Source organism: Monodelphis domestica, chromosome 1 (genome assembly GCF_027887165.1).
Source record: "Monodelphis domestica isolate mMonDom1 chromosome 1, mMonDom1.pri, whole genome shotgun sequence".
Lineage (NCBI taxonomy): Eukaryota > Metazoa > Chordata > Mammalia > Didelphimorphia > Didelphidae > Monodelphis > Monodelphis domestica.
Window position 1 is genome coordinate 290,910,718 of NC_077227.1, and position 21,118 is coordinate 290,931,835.

At 33.0% G+C, this 21,118-nt stretch overlaps 1 protein-coding gene across 17 annotated transcripts in view; it reads left to right on the forward strand.

Moving 5' to 3' along the window:
* Positions 1-21,118, forward strand: part of RALGAPA1 (Ral GTPase activating protein catalytic subunit alpha 1) — a 314,990-nt gene that overhangs the window by 192,475 nt on the left and 101,397 nt on the right. For 12 of the 17 annotated variants that reach the window (XR_008915023.1, XM_056811013.1, XM_056811024.1 and 9 more), the window contains 3 exons: positions 705-839; positions 1,404-1,587; positions 6,116-6,220. Coding sequence is in view for 16 of the 17 variants with exons in the window: in XM_056811013.1 (XP_056666991.1) it covers positions 705-839; positions 1,404-1,587; positions 6,116-6,220 (424 nt within the window). In the remaining variant the exon portion in view is untranslated. The remainder of the gene's footprint in view (positions 1-704; positions 840-1,403; positions 1,588-6,115; positions 6,221-21,118) is intronic. The other 5 variants (XM_056811018.1, XM_007473261.3, XM_056811019.1 and 2 more) reach the window with 1 other exon arrangement.

Genomic DNA, 21,118 nt, shown 5'->3' on the forward strand with positions numbered 1-21,118 from the left:
ATTTTGTAGTCCAGCCAAATTGTACTTCTCTATGTTATTTACACATGGTTCTCTGTGTCCCATCTTCATGCCTGTGTACTAACCATTCTTCATGTTTCCATGCACTTCCTCCACATTTCCCCCTTTTAAAGTCTCTTTTAAAATCTCATGACATAGTTCAAGCACTATCTTCTACACAAAGCTTTCTTTGATTACTCATCTAGTAAAACTTACCCCCACCTGGTATTTAACTACTTTTATGCTTATTTTTATTTATTCATCATGTATGTATTTTGTACATATATATGTACATGCATACATATATTTAGGTATTGTGTGTGTCTCTGTTGTGTCACCAGTGTTTAGTACTTACCTGTGGCATATATTAGGCGCTTAATAAGTTCTTGTGGGTTGATTAATAGCTACCCATTTTAATACAATTTTTACATAATGGGGACAACTTTAAAATTATAATGTGCTTTATGTCATTGTTTATACTCTTTATGGTGAATTTTATGATGAATTCTACCTCTGCTAGTCCAATTTGAACTAAAATCTAGTCATTTCTATATATTCCTTAGGGTGCTTGACTTATTTTTGCTGTAGGCAGAAGCTTTACATAATGAAACTGTGAACTAAAAGATAACTGGGAGCAGGGGGACTATTAGATTTCAAGGTGCTGTTTTTTTATGGATTATGTAATCACTGAAAATCCTCTCTTACAGCTGGTGGTATCATTACTTTTGTGTTTATTGGACTGGATCATGGCCTTGCCTTTAAAAACACTACTCCAGCCAGTTCATACAACAGGAGCTGAAAATGATAAAACAGAAAAGTCTGTCCTCGATTGTATTTATAAGGTATTTCTGCTTGAATATTTCTTTGGTATCTCCAATATATTACATTGAGACCTAGGTACACAAAGATTTGTTTTGTACATGGTATAATTTACTGAGTAGAAATTTTAACGTTTTTTTTTGTTGTTATTTTGTATGTGTGTTAAAAAAAATTTTTTTAAGAAATTGGACCCTTATTTGATATTAGAGGCATGAATTAAATTTTACTCATACCTCGAAGTGGTTCTTTTTATCTTGCTTGATAAATTTGTTGGCATAAGGAACAAAGAAAAATTTTAAGAGGGGAACAAAGGAAAAAGTTGGCATGTGGTACACATACATAGGTTGGAGTTCCAACCAACTCTTTAACTACCTGGAGAATTTTTGAAAAGTCATTTAACCTGTTAGTTTTTAGTAGTTTCCTTATCTCTAAAACCTAGAGACTGAACAGGTTTCCAGGATTCCTTGTAACCAAACCTTGTCATCTTAATGCTACCAGGTTTTCTTATAAAACTTGCTTCTTTTTTTCTTCTTTTAATACTTAAGTTGAAAAATGAACCTTGGCTTATTGATTTCCTGTGTTTTCAGGTTCTTCATGGATGTGTTTATGGTGCTCAGTGTTTCAGCAACCCTAAGTACTTTCCCCTAAGCCTTTCTGATTTAGCCTCAATTGATTATGATCCTTTCATGCATTTGGAAAGTCTGAAAGAGCCTGAACCTCTACATTCTCCAGATTCAGAAAGATCATCAAAACTACAGCCAGTCACAGAAGGTACAGTGATGAATTGTGTTGAGAACAGACTTGCTTAATGTTTCCTCACTATAAACTTTTAGGAAATGGGGAATAGGATGAAATTTTTTGATCATATTAAATGATTAACTAAATGTGTTATAGCATGGATTTCTTCTTGAAAACAGTAAAGTAGATATGACTAATGCCTAGTCTTTTTTTTTTTTACCTAGATCTGTGATTTCACCAATGTAGGATATTATACAACCTCAGTCCACTGATATGAATCACCAACTCCTCTGTAACTTAGAGTGTTATCAACTTTCTTAGGGGGGCAGGTGGGGAAGACACCAAAAGGTTAAGCAATTTACCCCAAATCACACAGGTTATGTGTAAGAGCCAGGAACAAGTCCTTTCAAAACTGCATTTTGGCCTTCATAATCTTTATAATTGTCTAAGAAAATTCCTTTTTTTTTTTTTAGCTGAGCCCTTGATATTAATTCATTTGATAAATAGTAACGTAGGTAGCAAATACCTTTATTATGAAGAACCTAAGACCCCGGTTTGAAGCAACATAAGTAATTAATCTAAATTTTTTTTTATTTTATCTTCAAATTATTTATTATCTTCAAATCAAAATCAGTAAAGATTTATTGGTGTATATAGATTTTTCAAGAGAACCCTATTGTCATTATAGGGGATTCAAAGATCTAGAAGACATAATTCTTTCTAGAATCTTAGAAATTTTTTTGGAGAGACAAAAGATATCTGGCTATATATAAATGCACAGATAATAGTGATTTAAATAACACTTTAGCACATTAAGAAAAGCTATGCCACTAAAACAGTGATAGATAATGAATTACAAAGATCATAATTGTCATAGGTAACTACAGTTAGCTCTTAGTAGCTTTGCAAAATTAAAATTAACTATTGAGTGCTGTGCTAATGTTACTTAAAAACAAAATATGGGAGAAATTAAGTTAATCTCTTTCTGTGGGGAAATGGTTTTCTATAGTTTTGGGGAGGGGCATTTAATTGTTCAAAGGAGTATTCCTAAGAATTAAAATATTTTTCAAGTTTTAATTTTTTTATTTTTTAACAAGATAATTCTAGTGTTTCATATAAAATATACTGTGCCAATATCAAACAACTACAGTAAAGGAGAGGAGAAAATGTTGAAATAGATGCATTTAATATTTGTACTTAATACTGTATTGACTCTGTTAATTTGAAGCCTTTAGGTTACCTTAAGGGTAAAAAAGACCAAATGAATGCAGAACATTTTCTTTTAAGTAGTTCTCTATGTTAGCCAAGGTCAAGGTGATTTGTGGATTGGTGTGACTTATATGATAAGTTGGTTTTTAGGGTCAGTTTTTTAGTATAGAACAAATGGCTAATCATTATGCCCTTATCCAGCATGCTTCATCTTCCTCAAGTGCTTCTTTGGGGCAAAGAATTCTGAACATAGAGCTTTCCCCAATAAGCTCAGTATTGCTCTAAATGAATTTGATTTGAAAACTATTGGCAGTAGTAGCTATAATTATTCATTTTAATGAAGTACAGTAGACGTAGTTGCCTTTTCGTTAAGTAGTAATGGTGTTACTAGCTAAAAGTCATCATGTACAGAGGCAGAATAAAAGAGACCTTAGAAGATTATTCTCTTCTAATTATAGTTTCTCATATATATATATATATTATAAAGCCACTATTTAAAACATCAGCCAAAATTAACTTCCTCTACATGTTCTGTTACATTGTAGTGAATTGCAGCAGCTCTTTCTGCCTTCCTACTTTGTAAACCATAATAATTTATTATTATGGGTTTATAGCAACTGCTGTAGGATGTGTTTAACAATCTCAAAAGACAACACTAAGTAGAATTTATTAAATGAATGCCTTTTATGCAAAATCTTTGTAGTATTGATATCTGCGTTTTAGTATTCTCATAAGGTTTGTTCGTTTTAAAAGTTTTAGCTGTAATGCTCTAATTTTTACTACACTGGCTTTGGCTTTCTTATATTTAGATTGTTTATTGTTTTGAAATTTACTATGGTCAAAGGATACGATGCTGACTAAAATCTTATCACCAAATTACTTTATAATTTTTCCAAAGGTTGTTGTCAAATAAGAATCCCTCCCTGTGGAATTTGTTCATGAATTTATCAAATAATAGACTTTTCTACACACGTTTAGAGGTCTTATTTTATATGTTTGACTGATGTCATTTTTCTTTCTTATCTATTTCTAGATGATTTTTGTAATTATTGCTTTTTGTCATATGACAATATTACCCGTATTTTTGTATTTTAGTTTGGACAGATGTATATTAAAGGCTTATACTCAGGTTAAGTAAAAAATCTACTCTTCAAATCCAAGATAGAGGAAGCATAAACCAGAGAACACTTTGTGAAAAACGAGCTGAGTTTTTTAGTAAATTGTATGCTCGTTTGTAAGGGGCTGCTAGGTGGCTTAGTGAACTGAGAGCCAGGTCTAGAGATAGGATGTTCAAATCTGGCCTCAGACATTTCCTAACTGTACTACCCTGGACAAGTCACTTAACTCCCATTACTACCCTTTTGCCTTAGAACCAATATATAGTATTAATTATAAGATGGAAGGTAAAAATTTTAAATTAAAAGAATGCATGACAGCCAAAGAAAACTGATAAAATAAGAAATAAGAATAATAATGGGGGGGGGGGGGAGCAGCTGGGTTGCTCAGTGGATTGAGAGCCAGGCCTAGAGATAGGAGGTCCTAGGTTCAAATCTGGCCTCAGACACTTCCCAGTTGTGTGACCCTAGGCAAGTCACTTGACCCCCACTCCCTAGCCCTTACCACTCTTCTGCCTTGGAACCAATTCATAGTATTGATTCCAAGATGGAAAGTAAGGGTTTCAAAAAAAAAAAGAATGGTAAAGGCCATAACAAATTAATTTTCTGCCCTGATTATGCTCTGTTTGGTATTCAAAACCCATCTTCCTCTTATACCTTACTCCCTCACATGTGCTCTTCAATCCAATGACACTGCCTCTTGCCGTTACACAAACAAGATACTCCATCTCTCAGTTCTTGGCATTTTCTCTGACTGTCTTCTATCTCTCTATCACTTTTTACTATTCCCTGGCCACTAACCTCCCTGGCTTTTTTTAAGTCCCAACAAAAATCCCACTTTCTATTAGAAAATTTTTCCCAACTCCTCTATGCCTTCCCTCTGTTAATTATTTTCCTATTTGTATATAACTTATTTGTATATATTAGTTTGCCCACACCCCATTAGACTATAAACTTTTTGAGGGCAAGGACTGTTTTTGCCTCTTTCTGTAGCACCATTCCTGACAGATATCAGGCACTCAATAAATATTGGATTGAATAATTGTTTAAAACATATGATGTATTATTTTGAGTTCTTTGTGTCCCATTTTTGGAAAGATGTTGATAAAACAGAAGAACATACATTGCAGGACAGTCATGTTGACAGAAAGGTTATATGTTTATGTGTATAAATATTGGCTAAAAGAACTATAGATATTTAGTCAAGAAGAAAAAAAGGTTAGAGAAAGTCTGAAGGCTTCAAGTATTTGAAACATTTCCAGATGGACAGGATTAAATTTTTTTTTCCCTAAAACCCAGAGTACAGAAGTAGAACTGCTTAGAAATTACAGAGACAAATTTTGACTTAATGTAAGGAAACTAGCAAAAAATGAAATATTCTGCCATTAATATCTTTCTCCTCCCTGGACCACTTGTCCAGTTTTGTGGAAGGGGTTTATTTTGAAATTTTAGTTGAACAATCTGTTATACAAATGTTTCTTCCAGTTCTTGAACTTTGTGATTCTTTTAAATCTAGTATTTTCAGGACCCCTGCCCTCTATCCTTCATATTATTTTTTCATTAAATTCTTTAATATTCTGAAGGCTGTATGATGTAGTGGGAAGAGAGCTTAATTTGGAGTCACCAAACCTAGATTTGAGTCTCAGCCCTGAAAATTTTAACTTATGTAGTCTTAGGTAAGTTATTTACCTTCTCTGAGCTATGAAAATTTGTTCTCACCAGTTAAATAATTAAGAGAGAAAAGTCTTCTTTTAGTTTTATTATTATTAGTTTTGTGTATCTTGATATTTTAATTGTCTTAAATGTGATTTTTCCTAATCTCTTCCTTCAGTGTATTGATAGATATGTATATGATGCTAGTTGTTTTGTGAATTTCTTTTGTATTTCATTTCTTCAGTGAAGTTTAATAATATTGTTGATGCGACTATCATAATGTCTACAAATAGAGATAATTTTGTCCCTTATTTTTATCTCCTCACTTTCTTTTTATTGTGTTATTGTGCTACTATTTTTTAACACTATATCCAATAATAATGGTTACACTGGTTGTTTTACCACCCTTCCCTGAGTATAATAAAGCTTCCATTATTTCTCTGTAACAAGTAATGTTAATCGTATGCTTTTAGTAATATTAAGAAGAGGTTATTATTGGTCTATTGATTTAGAACCAGAAGGTCAGAAGTCACCTAGTCCAATAAACTAATGCTCATAGAGTTTAATCTCATATTTACCCATAGTCACACTGGCAGAGCATAGATTTAAACTCAGGACCTCTGATTCTGATCCCAGGGCTCTTTCCATCAAGCTACACTGCCTTCAGTCACTGGCAAGCATTAACATAGGTGAGAAGTCCTTTTATTCCTCTGCTTTTATTGCATTTTAATGTAGTTGAGTATTATATTTTTTGTTCTATTCATTTTAATCATGTTTTATTATTTTTGTTATTAATAGGATTTATTGTGCTTTTAGTTTTCCTAATTTTGAGCTAACAGTGAATAGGAATGAACTCCAATATCACAAAGAAGTCAGTCCATTTGGCAAAGGTAGGGGCCAACATAGAAAGCTGGTCTTTTTGAAGTCTCTTCTAGTACTCAGTGAGACCCGCTACCTAAGAGGGTGAGCCTAAATGAAAGCAACAGATCTGATTATCTCCTGCACACATTCAGTGGTTCCCTAATGAGAAGGAACTGTATATTTAGTCAATGTATCTTTGCTGATAGCTCTGGTATTCTAGGTAATCATGGCCTTTCTATACCCTGAAGGCAGTAGTGGCAGTGAGGTAAAATCAGTGGTTTTCAACCTTTCTAAAGCCATGACCCCGCAATACAGTTCCTTGTGTTGCAGTGACCCCAAACCAAAAAAATGATTTTGGTGGCTACTTCAAAACTGTAATTTTGCTACAATTATAATTTGGAATGTAAATACCTGATATGCATTATGTATTCTCATTGCTACAAATTGAGAGGTTGAGAACCGCTGAGTAAAATGGATAATGCAGTTATTTGGTAGAGAGACAGTGTAGTTCATTTGCCCATCCTGGACCATGTGAGTTCCATTGGGGATTTTTGATTGGTAAAGGAGCAGAGACTGAAAAAGTTAGCAACCTACCAGTAAGATTGACTAATGTTACATCAGAGGATAAAGATATCAAGTGATTCTGTGCCCACTGAGTCATATATTGTCTGTCCCTGCTCTGGGGATAGTTATTGTTGCTCAGATAAGGGACAGTTCTACGGTCTTAATTAGTAAGGAATAATATATTATTCAAAATCTTTGTATCTAGGACTCTGTTGTAGGATTCTTAGTGAAGAAATTGGTTGAGAGGGCTGAGAATATGAACTTAAAATACTTCTCCATCTACTTAAAGTTAACTAACAAAGAGAATTTGGAGATTTTTATCTATGATGCTATGTTTTATATTGCCATTTTCCTCAGTTTTGTGTTGCATCTATACTAAAGTGGAGAAATGAAGGAAACCTACACACAAGACTTAAAGAGATATTAAAGGGTATTCTTTATAGCTACATAAACATGAGAGTGAAATGCTGTGGGCTCAATGTTAGTATAGCATGGAGTGAGGGTGTGTATAACTGCAGTTATACACATTGCAGTGATGGTCTTGTAGCTCCAGAGATGGTGTTCTACTTGCTAAAGAGACAAGGAGTCTATTTTTCCTGATGCTAAGGAAGAACTCTGGGAGGCATTATGTCACTAGAGTGGCTCATATCTTCTAATAGCCCCTTGTCCTCATAGCTGTGTTGTACATGGAAATGGAATCCAGCTTTGGGAGCACAGAGTGTATAGCCCAGAAGGAGTAGATCACAGATTTAATAAGAGGTAGTAATATACCATGAAGTGGAAAGATATACTGGGTTCAGGCTGTGAAGGTCTTTCAAAGCTAAAAAAGGAGTTCTTGTTTTTTCCAAGAGGCATTAGAAAGTTGTTGGAGTTTCTTCATTAAGGAAATTAGGTGCACTGAAAATCATCTTGAATTTATCATATATCAAACAGTTGTTAACTTGGGCTTCTTCCTGCTTATATAGTCAACTTTACTAATAGAGTTTTCTAAGTATTTTTAAACTACCAAATAGCTTTGACCAGTCAGAAAATTTATTGAAGCTCTATGTTAAATGTGAGGGATACAAATTAAAAATAAAAAACAATTACATTTAAAAAAACAATTTTTTGGTATAAATATATATTTATATTTATAAATATATATTTATATTTTATATATATACATATATAAAATATAAATATATAAATAAAAAAATTCCTTAAGGAATTTACATTTTTATGAGGAAAACGTTTATAAACCAATATGTACAGGATAGAGGTAGTAAGTAATTGGAAGGGAAACTTATACAGAAATTTGAAGAAACTGAATCTTAAAGGAAGCCAGGAATTCTAAGACTCAGAAATTGGGAAGAAAACTATTCTAGGCATGGGGAAGAGTCAGTGCAATGACACAAAGAAAGATTTGCTGTGACCTATGTGAGAGACAAAAAGGAGGCCAATATAATTGGATTGTAGAGTGAATTGAATGGAAAGGAAGAATATGAATTTGAATGGAGATAGACTTGAAGAAGGGAAATCAATTAGAAGGCAATTGTAATAATTCAGGCAAGAGGCAATGAAGGCCATAACTAGGGTTGTGTTTGTGTTACTGGAGAGAAGGGAATTTATGTGAGAGATGTTGAAAAGAAAGAAATTATATTTGATAAGTGAATTAAAATGAAGGGCAACTAATAGGGAGGAGTTGATGGTGGGCTTAGGAGATTGCAAGAATGGTATTGCCCTTGACAGCCATAGAAAAGTTTAGGAGAGGGGAGGATTTTGGTGAAAACATAATGTTTAGTTTGAGGTATATATGGGATGTCTAATTCGAAATTTCCCATATATAACAAGCAATTGGTAAAGAACTTGGAGCTTAGAAGAGTGATATGGGCTAAATAAAAAGATCTAGGAATTATCTGCCTAGAGGTGATACTTAAACCCATGCGAATTGACCAGAATACCAAGTAAGAAAATATATAGAAGAAAAAGGAAGATCTGAGGGAACACATGCTTTTGGTTTGGATGAAGATTCAGGAAAAGGACCTGAGAAGAATGATCAGATAGCTGAGCAAAGAATCAAGAGAGAGGAGACTTGTGAAAACCAGAGAGAAGGTCATCCAGAAGAAAATGAAAAACAAATGTCAAGTGTTGAATAAAGGTAAAATACAGAAAAATATCAAGGAAGAGGCCTTCAAGTTTAGTAATTGAGAGATTTCTAGTAACTTTAGAAAGAACAATTACTATTGAATGATGAGATCAGAATTCAAAATGAAGAGCATTTAAGAAGAAATTAAGAAAAGAAGGCTTCTAGTTCACATAATCAAAATAGAGAAACAACATTTTCTTTAGTCTCTGTAAATAAAAAAACTCCCAATAGGAATTATGTGCCAGTGGTAAAGCAATTACTGCGGAATCCACTGTACAAGAAAGCAAGAAGCCCTAGGAATTAACAGTGGAGAATACCAAAGCTGAAGGCACATAATCAGCCCTCCTTCTCATGCTTTTGCCAGAAATGGACCCCTTGGCTTGTATATTGGGCAAGGTCAGGAATTTCCCTCCTGCTTAAATCTCTTGAGAACATAGACCACTTTTATCTTTCCCTTCATTGTCCTTTTATAATCATTGAGTTTTGACTGAGATCAAGTACATGAGATAGAGGAATATGCATAGAGGTTGGGAATAGGATACTGTATGAATGGAATTTCCTGCAGGAGAAATTTTGTCCAGACCCCTTCCCACAGCCTATGAAAAGCAACAGACACTGGTTCTCCACAGTCAGAGAATTAAAGATCTGAAGGAACTAAGGCAGGTGGCTATACTAGCAGCCTTTGCAGGCCCAGAGGTAAATCTACAATAAAAGAAGGGAGAATTCTGAATGTGAACAGCTGAAAAATATAAGGAGAAAATAGAGCATCAGAGATCTCACAGGTAAGAAAATTCTATTAAAAACCTGTGGGGGAAAAAATGGGGAAAATGACTACTAAAAAATCCAAGATACTAAAAACTTGCCAAATAAATATTGCAAAACAAAAGGCATTCAACTTGATAAAAATATAGCATCCTTTGGATTCACAAGAGCAGGGAATCACAGTGGGATGTTCAAGAGAGAAATCAGAATCCTGAGATAATGTAGAAGGAAATAAATGGTAACACTTATGGCCTGCACAGCATAAATAATTTATTTAATAAAAAAAACTTTAATAGGTGGTGGTGAGTCTCTCCAAAGAAATGAAAGAGATTGAATATGAATAAAATTATACACTAAAGCAAAGGGCAATTGGAAAAAGAGAAGCAATAAGCAATAAAAAACAGAGGAAGGAGAGACAATCTGAGAATCATTGGTCTACCAGAAAAAACAGAAATAAACAGTAATCTTGATATCATAATACATGATATCATCAAAGAATACTGCCCAGAGATTCTAGAACAAGGGGACAAAATATGCATTGAAAGAGTCCACGGAACACCCTCTACACTAAATCCCCAAAAGACAACTCCCAGGAATGTAATTGCCAAATTCCAAAGCTTCCAAGCAAAAGAAATAATCTTACAAGAAGCCAGAAAAAGACAATTTAGATATAAAGGAACACCAATCAGGGTCACACAAGACCTAGCAATTTTCACTCTGAATGACCGTAAGGCATGGAACATGATATTCAGAAAAGCAAGAGAGCTGGGTCTTCAACCAAGAATCAGCTATCCATCAAAACTGACTATATACTTCCAAGGGAAAGTATGGGCATTCAACAAAATACATGATTTCCAAGTGTTTGTAAAGAAATGACCAGAGCTCTGTGGAAAGTTTGATATCCAAACACAAAGACCAAGAGAAATATGAAAAGGTAAATATGAAGGAAAGGGAAAAGGAGAAAAATGTTATCTTTTTCCTTTATTCAAACTCTCTTCTATAAGGACTACATTTATATTAAATTATATATATTGATATGTGGGGAAAATGTAATGTGTAACTCTCAAAAATTGTATGCATCATTAGATAAGTAAGAAGAATCATGCATAGGGAAAGTTTGGGGCATCAAGATGGAGAAAGGGGGAGATAGAAAGAAAAAGGTACTAAGATATACTCCAAGAAATAGAGGTAAAAAAAGTAAATAGAATAATCTTTCTCACACAAAGATACACATGTGAAGGGGAGGGAGTTTTTACTTGAACCTTACTCTCAGTGAAATCAACTCTGAGATAGAAGAGCATCCAGATCCATTGGGATCTTGAATTTTATCTTATCCAACAGGGTAAGGGAGAAGGGAAAACCAAGGAGGGGAGGAGGGGAGAGAACGCAAAAAGGGAGAGAAGGAAATGGGGGAGGAGAAGGGAACAAAAAGGGAGGGGCTAGAAAGGGAAACATAGCAAGGGAGGGGACTAGGGGGACTGATTTAAAGTAAATCACTGGCTTAAAAGGTAATAGCTAAAGAAGAAAGGTCAGAATTAGGGGAGGATATCAAAATGCCAAGGAGTCCACAAGTGACTATCATAACTTTGAACGTGAATGGGATGAACTCACCCATAAATTGTAGACGAATAGCAGAATGGATTAGAATCCAAAACCCTACCATATGTTGTCTTCAAGAAACACACATGAGACAGGTAGACACTCACAAGGTCAGAATTAAAGGATGGAGTAAGACCTTCTGGGCCTCAACTGATAGAAAGAAGGCAGGAGTTGCAATCATGATATCTGACAAAGCAAAAGCAAAAATAGACCTGATTAAAAGGGATACGGAAGGTGAATATATTTTGTTAAAATGAACTATAGATAATGAGGAAATATCACTAATCAACATGGATGCACCAAATACTATAGCACCCAAATTTCTAATGGAGAAACTAGGAGAATTGAAGGAGGAAATAGACAGTAAAACAATATTAGTGGGAGATTTGAACCAACCACTATCAAATTTAGATAAATCAAATCAAAAAATAAATAAGAAAGAGGTAAAAGAAGTGAATGAAATCTTAGAAAAATTGAGTTAATAGACTTGTGGAGAAAAATAAATAGGGACAAAAAGGAATACACCTTCCTAGCACCACATGGCACATTCACAAAGATTGACCATACACTAGGTCACAGAAATATGGCATACAAATGAAGAAAGCAGAAATAATAAATGCAACCTTTTCAGATCATAAGGCAATAAAAATAATGATCAGTAAGGAGAACCAAATAAAAAATTAATTGGAAATTAAATAATATAATACTCCAAAATCAGTTAGTTAGAGAATAAATCATAGAAACAATAATTTCATTGAGGAAAATGACAATGGTGAGATATCCTTTCAAACCTTATGGGATATAGCCAAAGCAGTACTCGGGGGAAAATTGATATCCTTGAGTTCATATATTAACCAATTAGGGAGGGCAGAGATCAATGAATTGGAAATGCAAATAAAAAAACTTGAAAGAGAACAAATTAAGAACCCCCAGAAGAAAATCAAACTAGGCATCCTAAAAATTAAGGGAGAAATTAAGAAAATCGAAAGTGATAGAACTATTGAACTAATAAATAAAACTAGAAGCTGGTACTTTGAAAAAACAAACAAAATAGACAAAGTACTGGTCAATCTAATTTTAAAAAGGAAAGAAGAAAAGCAAATTTACAGCAGCAAAGATGAAAAGGGGGACATCACCTACAGTGAAGAGGAAATTAAGGCAGTCATTAAAAACTACTTTGCCCAATTATATGGCAATAAATATACCAATCTAGGCGATATGGACAAATATTTAAAAATATATAAATTGCCTAGACTAACAGAAGAAGAAATAGAATTCTTAAATAATCTCATATCAGAAAATGAAATCCAACAGGCCATCAAAGAACTCCCTAAGAAAAAATCCCTAGGGCCTGATGGATTCACAAGTGAATTCTATCAGACATTCACAGAACAGCTAATCCCAATACTGTACAAACTATTTGACATAATAAGCAAAGAAGGAGTTCTACCAAATTCCTTTTATGACACAAACATGGTACTGATTCCAAAGCCAGGCAGGTCAAAAACAGAGAGAGAAAGTTATAGACCAGTCTCCCTAATGAATATAGATGCAAAAATCTTAAATAGGATACTAGCAAAAAGACTCCAGCAAGTGATCAGAAGGGTCATTCACCATGATCAAGTAGGATTTATACTAGGGATGCAGGGCTGGTTCAGTATTAGCAAAACCATCCACATAATTGACCATATCAACAAGAAAACCAACAAACATCACAAGTATTTCAATAGATGCAGAAAAAGCCTTTCATAAAATACAACACCCATTCCTTTTAAAACCACTAGAAAGCATAGAAATATGATGGTCATTCCTAAAAATAATAAACAGTATGTATCTAAAACCATCAGCCAATATCATCTGCAATGGGGATAAACTAAATACATTCCCAATAAGATCAGGAGTGAAACAAGGATGCCCATTATCACCTCTATTATTTGACATTGTACTAGAAACACTAGCATTAGCAATTAGAGAAGAAAAAGAAATTGAAGGCATTAAAATAGGCAAGGAGGAGACCAAGTTATTGCTCTTTGCGGCTGACACGATGGCCTACTTAAAGAATCCTAGAGATTCAACCAAAAAGTTAATCGAAATAATCCACAACTTTAGCAAAGTTGCAGGGTACAAAATAAACCCACATAAGTCATTGGTATTTCTATATATTTCCAACACAGCTCAACAGCAAGAACTAGAAAGAGAAATCCCATTCAAAATCACCTTAGACAAAATAAAATACTTAGGAATCTACCTCCTGAGACAAACAGAGGAACTAGATGAACACAACTACAAAACACTCACCACACAACTAAAACTAGACTTGAGCAATTGGAAAAATATTAACTGCTCATGGGTAGGACGAGCCAATATAATAAAAATGACCATCCTACCCAAACTTATCTATCTATTTAGTGCCATACCCATTGAACTTCCAAAAAATGTTTTTACTGATCTAGAAAAAATCATAACAAAGTTCATTTGGGAGAACAAAAGATCAAGGATATCCAGGGAAATAATGAAAAAAAAAAAGGAAGGGGGCCTTGCAGTCCCAGATCTCAAACTATATTATAAAGCAGTGGTCATCAAAACAATTTGGTACTGGCTAAGAGACAGAAAGGAGGATTAGTGGAATAGACTTGGGGCAAGTGACCTCAGCAAGACAGTCTATGACAAGCCCAAAGATCCCAGCTTTTGTGACAAAAATCCACTATTTGATAAAAACTGCTGGGAAAATTGGAAGACTGTGTGGGAGAGATTAGGTTTGGATCAACACCTCACACCCTACACCAAGATAAATTCAAAATGGGTCAATGACTTGAACATAAAGGAGGACACTAAGTAAATTAGGCAAACACAGAATAGTATACATGTCAGACCTTTGGGAAGGGAAAGATTTTAAAACCAAACAAGACTTAGAAAGAGTCACAAAATGTAAAATAAATAATTTTGACTACATCAATTTAAAAAATTTTTGTACAAACAAAACCAATGTAACTAAAATCAGAAGAGAAGCAACAAATTGGGAAACAATCTTCACAACAAACACCTCTGAAAAAGGTTTAATTACTCAAATTTACAAAGAACTAAATAAATTGTACAAAAAAATCAAGCCATTCTCCAATTGATAAATGGACAAGGGACATGAATAGGCAGTTTTCAGATAAAGAAATCAAAATTATTAATAGGCATATGAATAAGTGTTCTAAATCCCTTATAATCAGAGAGATGCAAATCAAAACAACTCTGAGGTATCACTTCACACCTAGCAGATTGGCTAACATGACACAGCAAAGGAAAGTAATGAATGCTGGAGGGGATGTGGCAAAGTGGGGACATTAATTCACTGCTGGTGGGATTGTGAACTGATCCAACCATTCTGGAGGGCAATTTGGAACAATGCCCAAAGGGTGATAAAAGACTGTCTGCCCTTTGATTCAGCCATAGCACTGCTGGGTTTGTACCCCAAAGAGATAATAAGGAAAACAAGAATATTCATAGCTCCGCTCTTTGTGGTGGCCAAAAATTGGAGAATGAGGTGATGCCCTCCAATTGAATAATGGCTGAACAAATTGTGGTATATGTTGGTGATGGAATACTATTGTGCTAAAAGGAATAATAAAGTGGAGGAATTCCATGGAGACTGGAACAACCTCCTGGAAGTGATGCAGAGCGAAAGGAGCAGAACCAGGAAAACATGGTACACAGAGAATGACACACTGAGGTACAATCGAACATAATGGAATTCTTCATTAGTGTCAATGCAGTGTCCCTGAACAATCTTCAAGGATCTATGAGAAAAAACACAAGCAGAGGACAAACTGGGAGTAAAAACACCGAGGAAAAGCAACTGCTTGACTACAGGGGTTGAGGAGACATGTCTGAGGAGAAACTCTAAGTGAACACTCTAAAGCAAATACCAACAACATGGAAATGGGTTCGAATCAAGAACACTGGTGTTACCCAGTGGAATCGTGCATCGGATATGGGATAGGTGATGGGAGGGGGTTGGGGGAGGAAAAGAAAATGATCTTTGTCTCCAATGAATGATGTTCGGAAATGACCAAATAAAATAATGTTTAAAAAAAAAAGAACATGACCAGTGAAAAACTTGAATGTGAAAATACAGGAAATAAGAAACTACCCAGAATGTCTGAATATTGGAAACAAAGCACCAATTGGAAGAATTCATGTCACTTCCAAAAAAATCAAAACCATAAACTGTTTCAAATTTTACGCTATGTAGTGATTAAGTTCTATAATTCCATTGATAAATAACAAACAGCACATGACCAAGAGAAAAATCATGAAATATGAAGAAAAAATTTGAATAACACCAGACTATCATATTCTTGCCCCAAACTACTGAAGACATTGGGATAATGTCATCTGAAAAGCAGATGATTATTAAGAGAGACAATTTGAAATATTTATTTAAAAAGGGAAAAAAAATAGATGTGGGGGTATTTATTCATCTTACAAATACATTCAAATAAAAACCAAAGGAAGATAAATATTTCCAAAAACCCTAGCAATATATGTTGGGTTAAAACACACATATATACAGAAGGTACTATAAGAGATTTGGAAAATACACAAAGGGGAAAATATGAAAGAATTTCAAGAATTAGGAGCAATTACCATGGAAGAGCAGGCAGGCTAAAAGCACCATAGTTTAAACACTGGATAGTTCCCTGCAAGTGAATCTCTATTTTTGTGGGGCTAATTGCTCGTTGGGAAGTTGCATAAAAAAGGAAACTGCAAAGATGAAGAATAGAGGAAAATGTGTAATATACTCTAATAAAGTCAATGTACTCTATTAAAGTCAAACAGCTAAAAGAATATAGCTCCTATAGTCTTTTATCAAGAAGGAGTATAAGAAAATGGATGAAGTAGCAGAGGGAGACATTAAAACGAGAAAGAAAGGGGGAAAGCTTTAACTTACTGAGAGAACAGGAGACAAAAGAATAAACTCCAATATCAGATCAGTTTTGCAATTGGGAGATAAGGATTTTACCGTGGGAGATGACTTCATCTGAGAGTAATTCTCATTGAAAATATCTTAACTCAAGAAAAAGGAATCAAAATTCCTAAGGAAAGGTAGCATTGAGTAGTTTTGTTTTGGTTATTTTGTTTCAGTCAGACATTTAGTTCATGTCTCATCATAACTCCACTTGGAAGTTTTCTTGGCAAAAATATTGGAAAGAGGGTATAAACAGATAGTGTATGACAAAAGGGAAAGAAAATGACTATGGGCAAAGCAGAGGATAGACTTGGACAACTCAATTTAGGACATGGAGAAATTTCTACCAAAGAGCAATACTGAGCCTCATCACCTGTCCCATGAATTGATTGTTCTTAAGAGTGAAGCATAATAGAAAAATAAAGAAGTGAAAGACAAAGATCTCCAAATGCAACCGGAAAAATGTTTTTGAAAAAGAATCTAAAGTTAGAGGTTTTGATTCCATGAGAAACTCATAAACAAAAGGAATAAATAGGTAGACAAATCAAGAGACAAAGAATAAAAGTTTAGAATAAACAAAATGTGAAGAGAATAATTTAAGAGCAAAATGAAAAATATTTTTTAGAAAAGGAGTAAAAAAGAGGAAAGTTAATATTTGAAAGGAGAGGTAGCTTTTGAATTATCTATTTAAAGAAGAAAGAAAATTAGAAAAAAAAATGTTTCAGTAAGTTAAGTAAAATTCTAAAACTAAGAAAAGTTAGGCAAATGGAAAGAGGAGAGTTGATATTGAGAAACATAGAGACTATGCAAATAAAGTTACATTAAAGTGGAATAAACAAAATTAATCATATGGACAAAGCACTGGCTTAAAAGAGGAAGGGAAACAAACAAACAAACAAAAAATTAATACCAGAGACAGAAATAAAGAGAATATAAATCACTCATAATTTTAAATTCAAATGTATTAAACAGTACCATAAAGAGAAAAATAGTGACAAATTAACCAAACAAAACAATGGCACAATCTATTTCATACAAGGATGACATCTAAAAAGTAAAAAAAAAGAATAAAAATTACACAATTGTGATATTTCATATAAATCCAAAAAAGTCAGGAATTATAAACAAGGTTACATTAATACTGAGAGGACATAGACAACAATTTAGTATAAATACTAAATTTAAATATTCCTAATGGAATAACAAAATCATGAAAGAAAAATTAACTGAATTAGAAGACTTAGGTTATATCACAACAATAGTAGGATATTTTAAAATTACTTTTTCATAGTTAGACAAAACTGAAAGCATTAATAGAAGTTTCAATAAATTATTAGCCCTGAAGCTTTAATTGGACCACTAAATAATATGCAAATTTTTCAACACCACATGTAACTTCTTCAAAAAATGATTATATATTAGATCAGAGAAAATGCAAATAATAGCAAAAGGCAAAAATTTCAAAATATCTTTTACAAAATGTAATGCAATAAAAATAGTAATCAGTTCAGGGAGTACAAACAACAGACCTGTGTCCTAAGTGGAGACCTAATAATGAAAACCTAAGTAATATATAATGAGTCAAAGAATAAATGAGAGATACAATGATATGTGAAAGCTAATAAGATAAAATTTCTGAAATGCAGCCAAAGTATTCTCAGGAAAATTTACATCCCTAAAAAAGTCCATTAGCAAAATAGTAAAAGAGGATTCATGTAATGAGCATGCGTCTTAAAAATTAGATACCCCATTTTGGTTTTATAAGATTACTTATAAAAATTAACAACATGAAAATAAGTTTTGCATGATAATATATGTATAACCCAGATCAAATTCCCTGTCAGCCCCAGGATGGGGAGGGGAAAAAGTGGGGGTTAAATTTAATTATATAACTTAGTAAAACTTATGTGGAAATTACATGTAATTGGTATAAAATAGTTCTTTTAATTAGATACCCAAAAAATAAATTGCAAAAAGTATGTCTTGAAAATTATGGAGAAAAGAATAAAGAAAACTATTAAAAGAAGGAAGGAATGGAGAACTCATAGGCCTAATAAATTTGTAATATTCTATCAAACTTTTAATGAACAAATCCAATACTACACAAATTATTCTCAAGAATTTTAGAAAGAAAGCATTCTCAAAATCCTTTAATGATACAAATACAGCATAAGTTTTCAGACTTTGTAAAGATTAAGGACCAATGGAGAAATATGGATTACTGTCATTTATTGTTTCAGTTCAGAAATTATAAATACATGAGTAAAATCTTCCCTCATCCATTTCATTTAGTTTTAGAAATTCTAACTGATAACAAGGCAGGGAAAAAAAGAGTTAAAAGTATAAAGAAAGACATGTAAGAAAGGATTAAATTCCTATTTGTTAATAGCATGATAATTTGTTTAAAATGTTTTAGAGGATCTATAAAATTAATTGAAATAACTAATATTTTCAAAAACATTGCAGGCTACAAAATAAGTTCATAAAAAATAGCATTTCTTTATATAACAACCAACTCCAGGAAACTATAAAAGAGAGATGACAACAAATTCCTTAATTACATAGTTTGCCAAAATAAATTCTCACATTAGTCATGTCCAAAGATATTTGTCTCTCTTTGTAAGTTCATCATCATTACTCTGGAATTGATTGGCATGTTTCATCTTTTTTTCTTATGGATTCACATTTTATCATTATGTTGATAAGAGTTCTAAAGTTTTTTAGTCATTTTTCTTTATGATATTATCATTGAATGAATTGTTCTCTTAGTTCTGCTCACTTTGATCTTCATCAATTTCCTTTAAAATTATCCATTTTGTTTTTTTCTTATGTCACAGTAGTACTCTATTACATTTATATTCCATAATTTTTCCATAATCATTCCCCTCTAGGAATACATCTCCTTAATTCCAATTTTTATCTACCATGATGAAAACAACTGGTATATGTATTTTTACATAGATGGATCTTTTTTCTTTTGATTTCTCTTGATTATAGAGTTTTTAGGTTTAGAAGATACTCAGTTTGGTAACTTTCTGTACATGGTTCCAAATTGCTTTGCAGAATGTCTGAACCAGTTCAAACTTCATCAAAAATGATGAAATGTGCCTGTTTTGCTACAATCCTTCCAACATTTTTCATTTTCTTGTTTTGTCATGTTTGCCAGAATGATAAGTACAAAGTGGAACCTCACAGTTGTTTGAATTATTTCTAAAATTTCTGTTTTAGAGCATTTTTTCAAATGATTGTTAATAGGTTGAATTTCTTCCACTGAAAATACCTATTCATATCCTGTGACCATTTATCTGTTGAAATCAGTTTTTAGTTTTAAAATTTTGAATCAGTTTATTATTTGTCTTAGAAATAAGATTTTTATTAGAGTAACTTGTTGTGAAGATGCTTTCATAATCTCCTGTATTCTAATTTTTACTATAATTCAGTTTGTATTAAACTTTTAAATTTGGAAAATCAAATTAATCCATTTTATCCTATGCAGTTCTCTTTAAATGTTTTCTTAGGTACAGCTGGGTGGCTCAGTGGATTGAGAGTCAGGTCTAGAGATGGGAGGTCCTAGGTTCAAATCTGACCTCAGACACTTCCCAGCTGTGTGACCCTGGGCAAGTCACTTAACCCCCATTGCCTAGCCCTTACCACTTTTCTGCCTTGGAGCCAATACTCAGTATTGACTCCAAGACGGAAGTAAGGGTTTTTTTAAAAAAAATGATTTCTTTGTCATATATTATCTCATCTATAGATATGAAAGGTAATTTCTTCCTTACTTTTCCAATTAATGACATTTTTTTCCCCTTAGTCTTAGATCTATTTGTGCCTTAGCTTGTGAATTATGATATTAGATGTTGGTCTAAATCTGACTCCTCTCAGACTACTCTTTGGTTTTCCCAGCAATTTTTATCTAGTAATGAATCCTTCCCCTAGGACCTGGGGCCTTTAGATTTATCAAAGATATATAATACTATTATTCTTTGAGTCTATGTACTTTGTACTTAATATATTCCACTGATTGATATTTCCCTTTTTTAACCCAGTATAAATTATTTGAATGATTACTGCTTTATAGTAGTTTAATGCCTGTACTATATATCAGTACATATACTGATGTCCTCTTCCTTCCCACTTTTATTATTTCCCTTCAGATTCTTGACCTTTTGTTTTGTCATGAATTTTGTTACTTTTTTTTTCTTGTATTATAAATTTTTCTTGGAGTTTCATTGGTACAGTGTTTACTAAGTAAATCAATTTAGTTTGTTTCATCCTTTTTTAAGCTCTTCAACCAATTTATCTATATCCAGTTAATAGTCTTCAGTTATTTAAGTCTATATTTCTAAAAAATAATATTTTGTAATTCAATTCTTGTAATTTCTTTGTTAATCTTGAAAGATATACCACTCCTAAGTTTTTTAATAGATTCTTGTATTTATTTTGAAAGAAATTTCTATTTCTGACCCTAATAGATTTATTGGTTTTATATATAGTAATTTGGCTGACATTATAAATTAATTTTAGGTTGACTACCTAGGATTCTCTAAGTATTGCATCATATTATCTATAAAAATCAATAATTTTATTTATTTTTTAATTGTGCTTAGCCCCTCCATTTCTTTTTCTTATTGCTATTGATAGCGTTTCTAGTACTGTTAAGTAGTAATTGTGATAATACCTTGCTTTACCCACAATATTATTGGAAAGGCCTTTAATTTT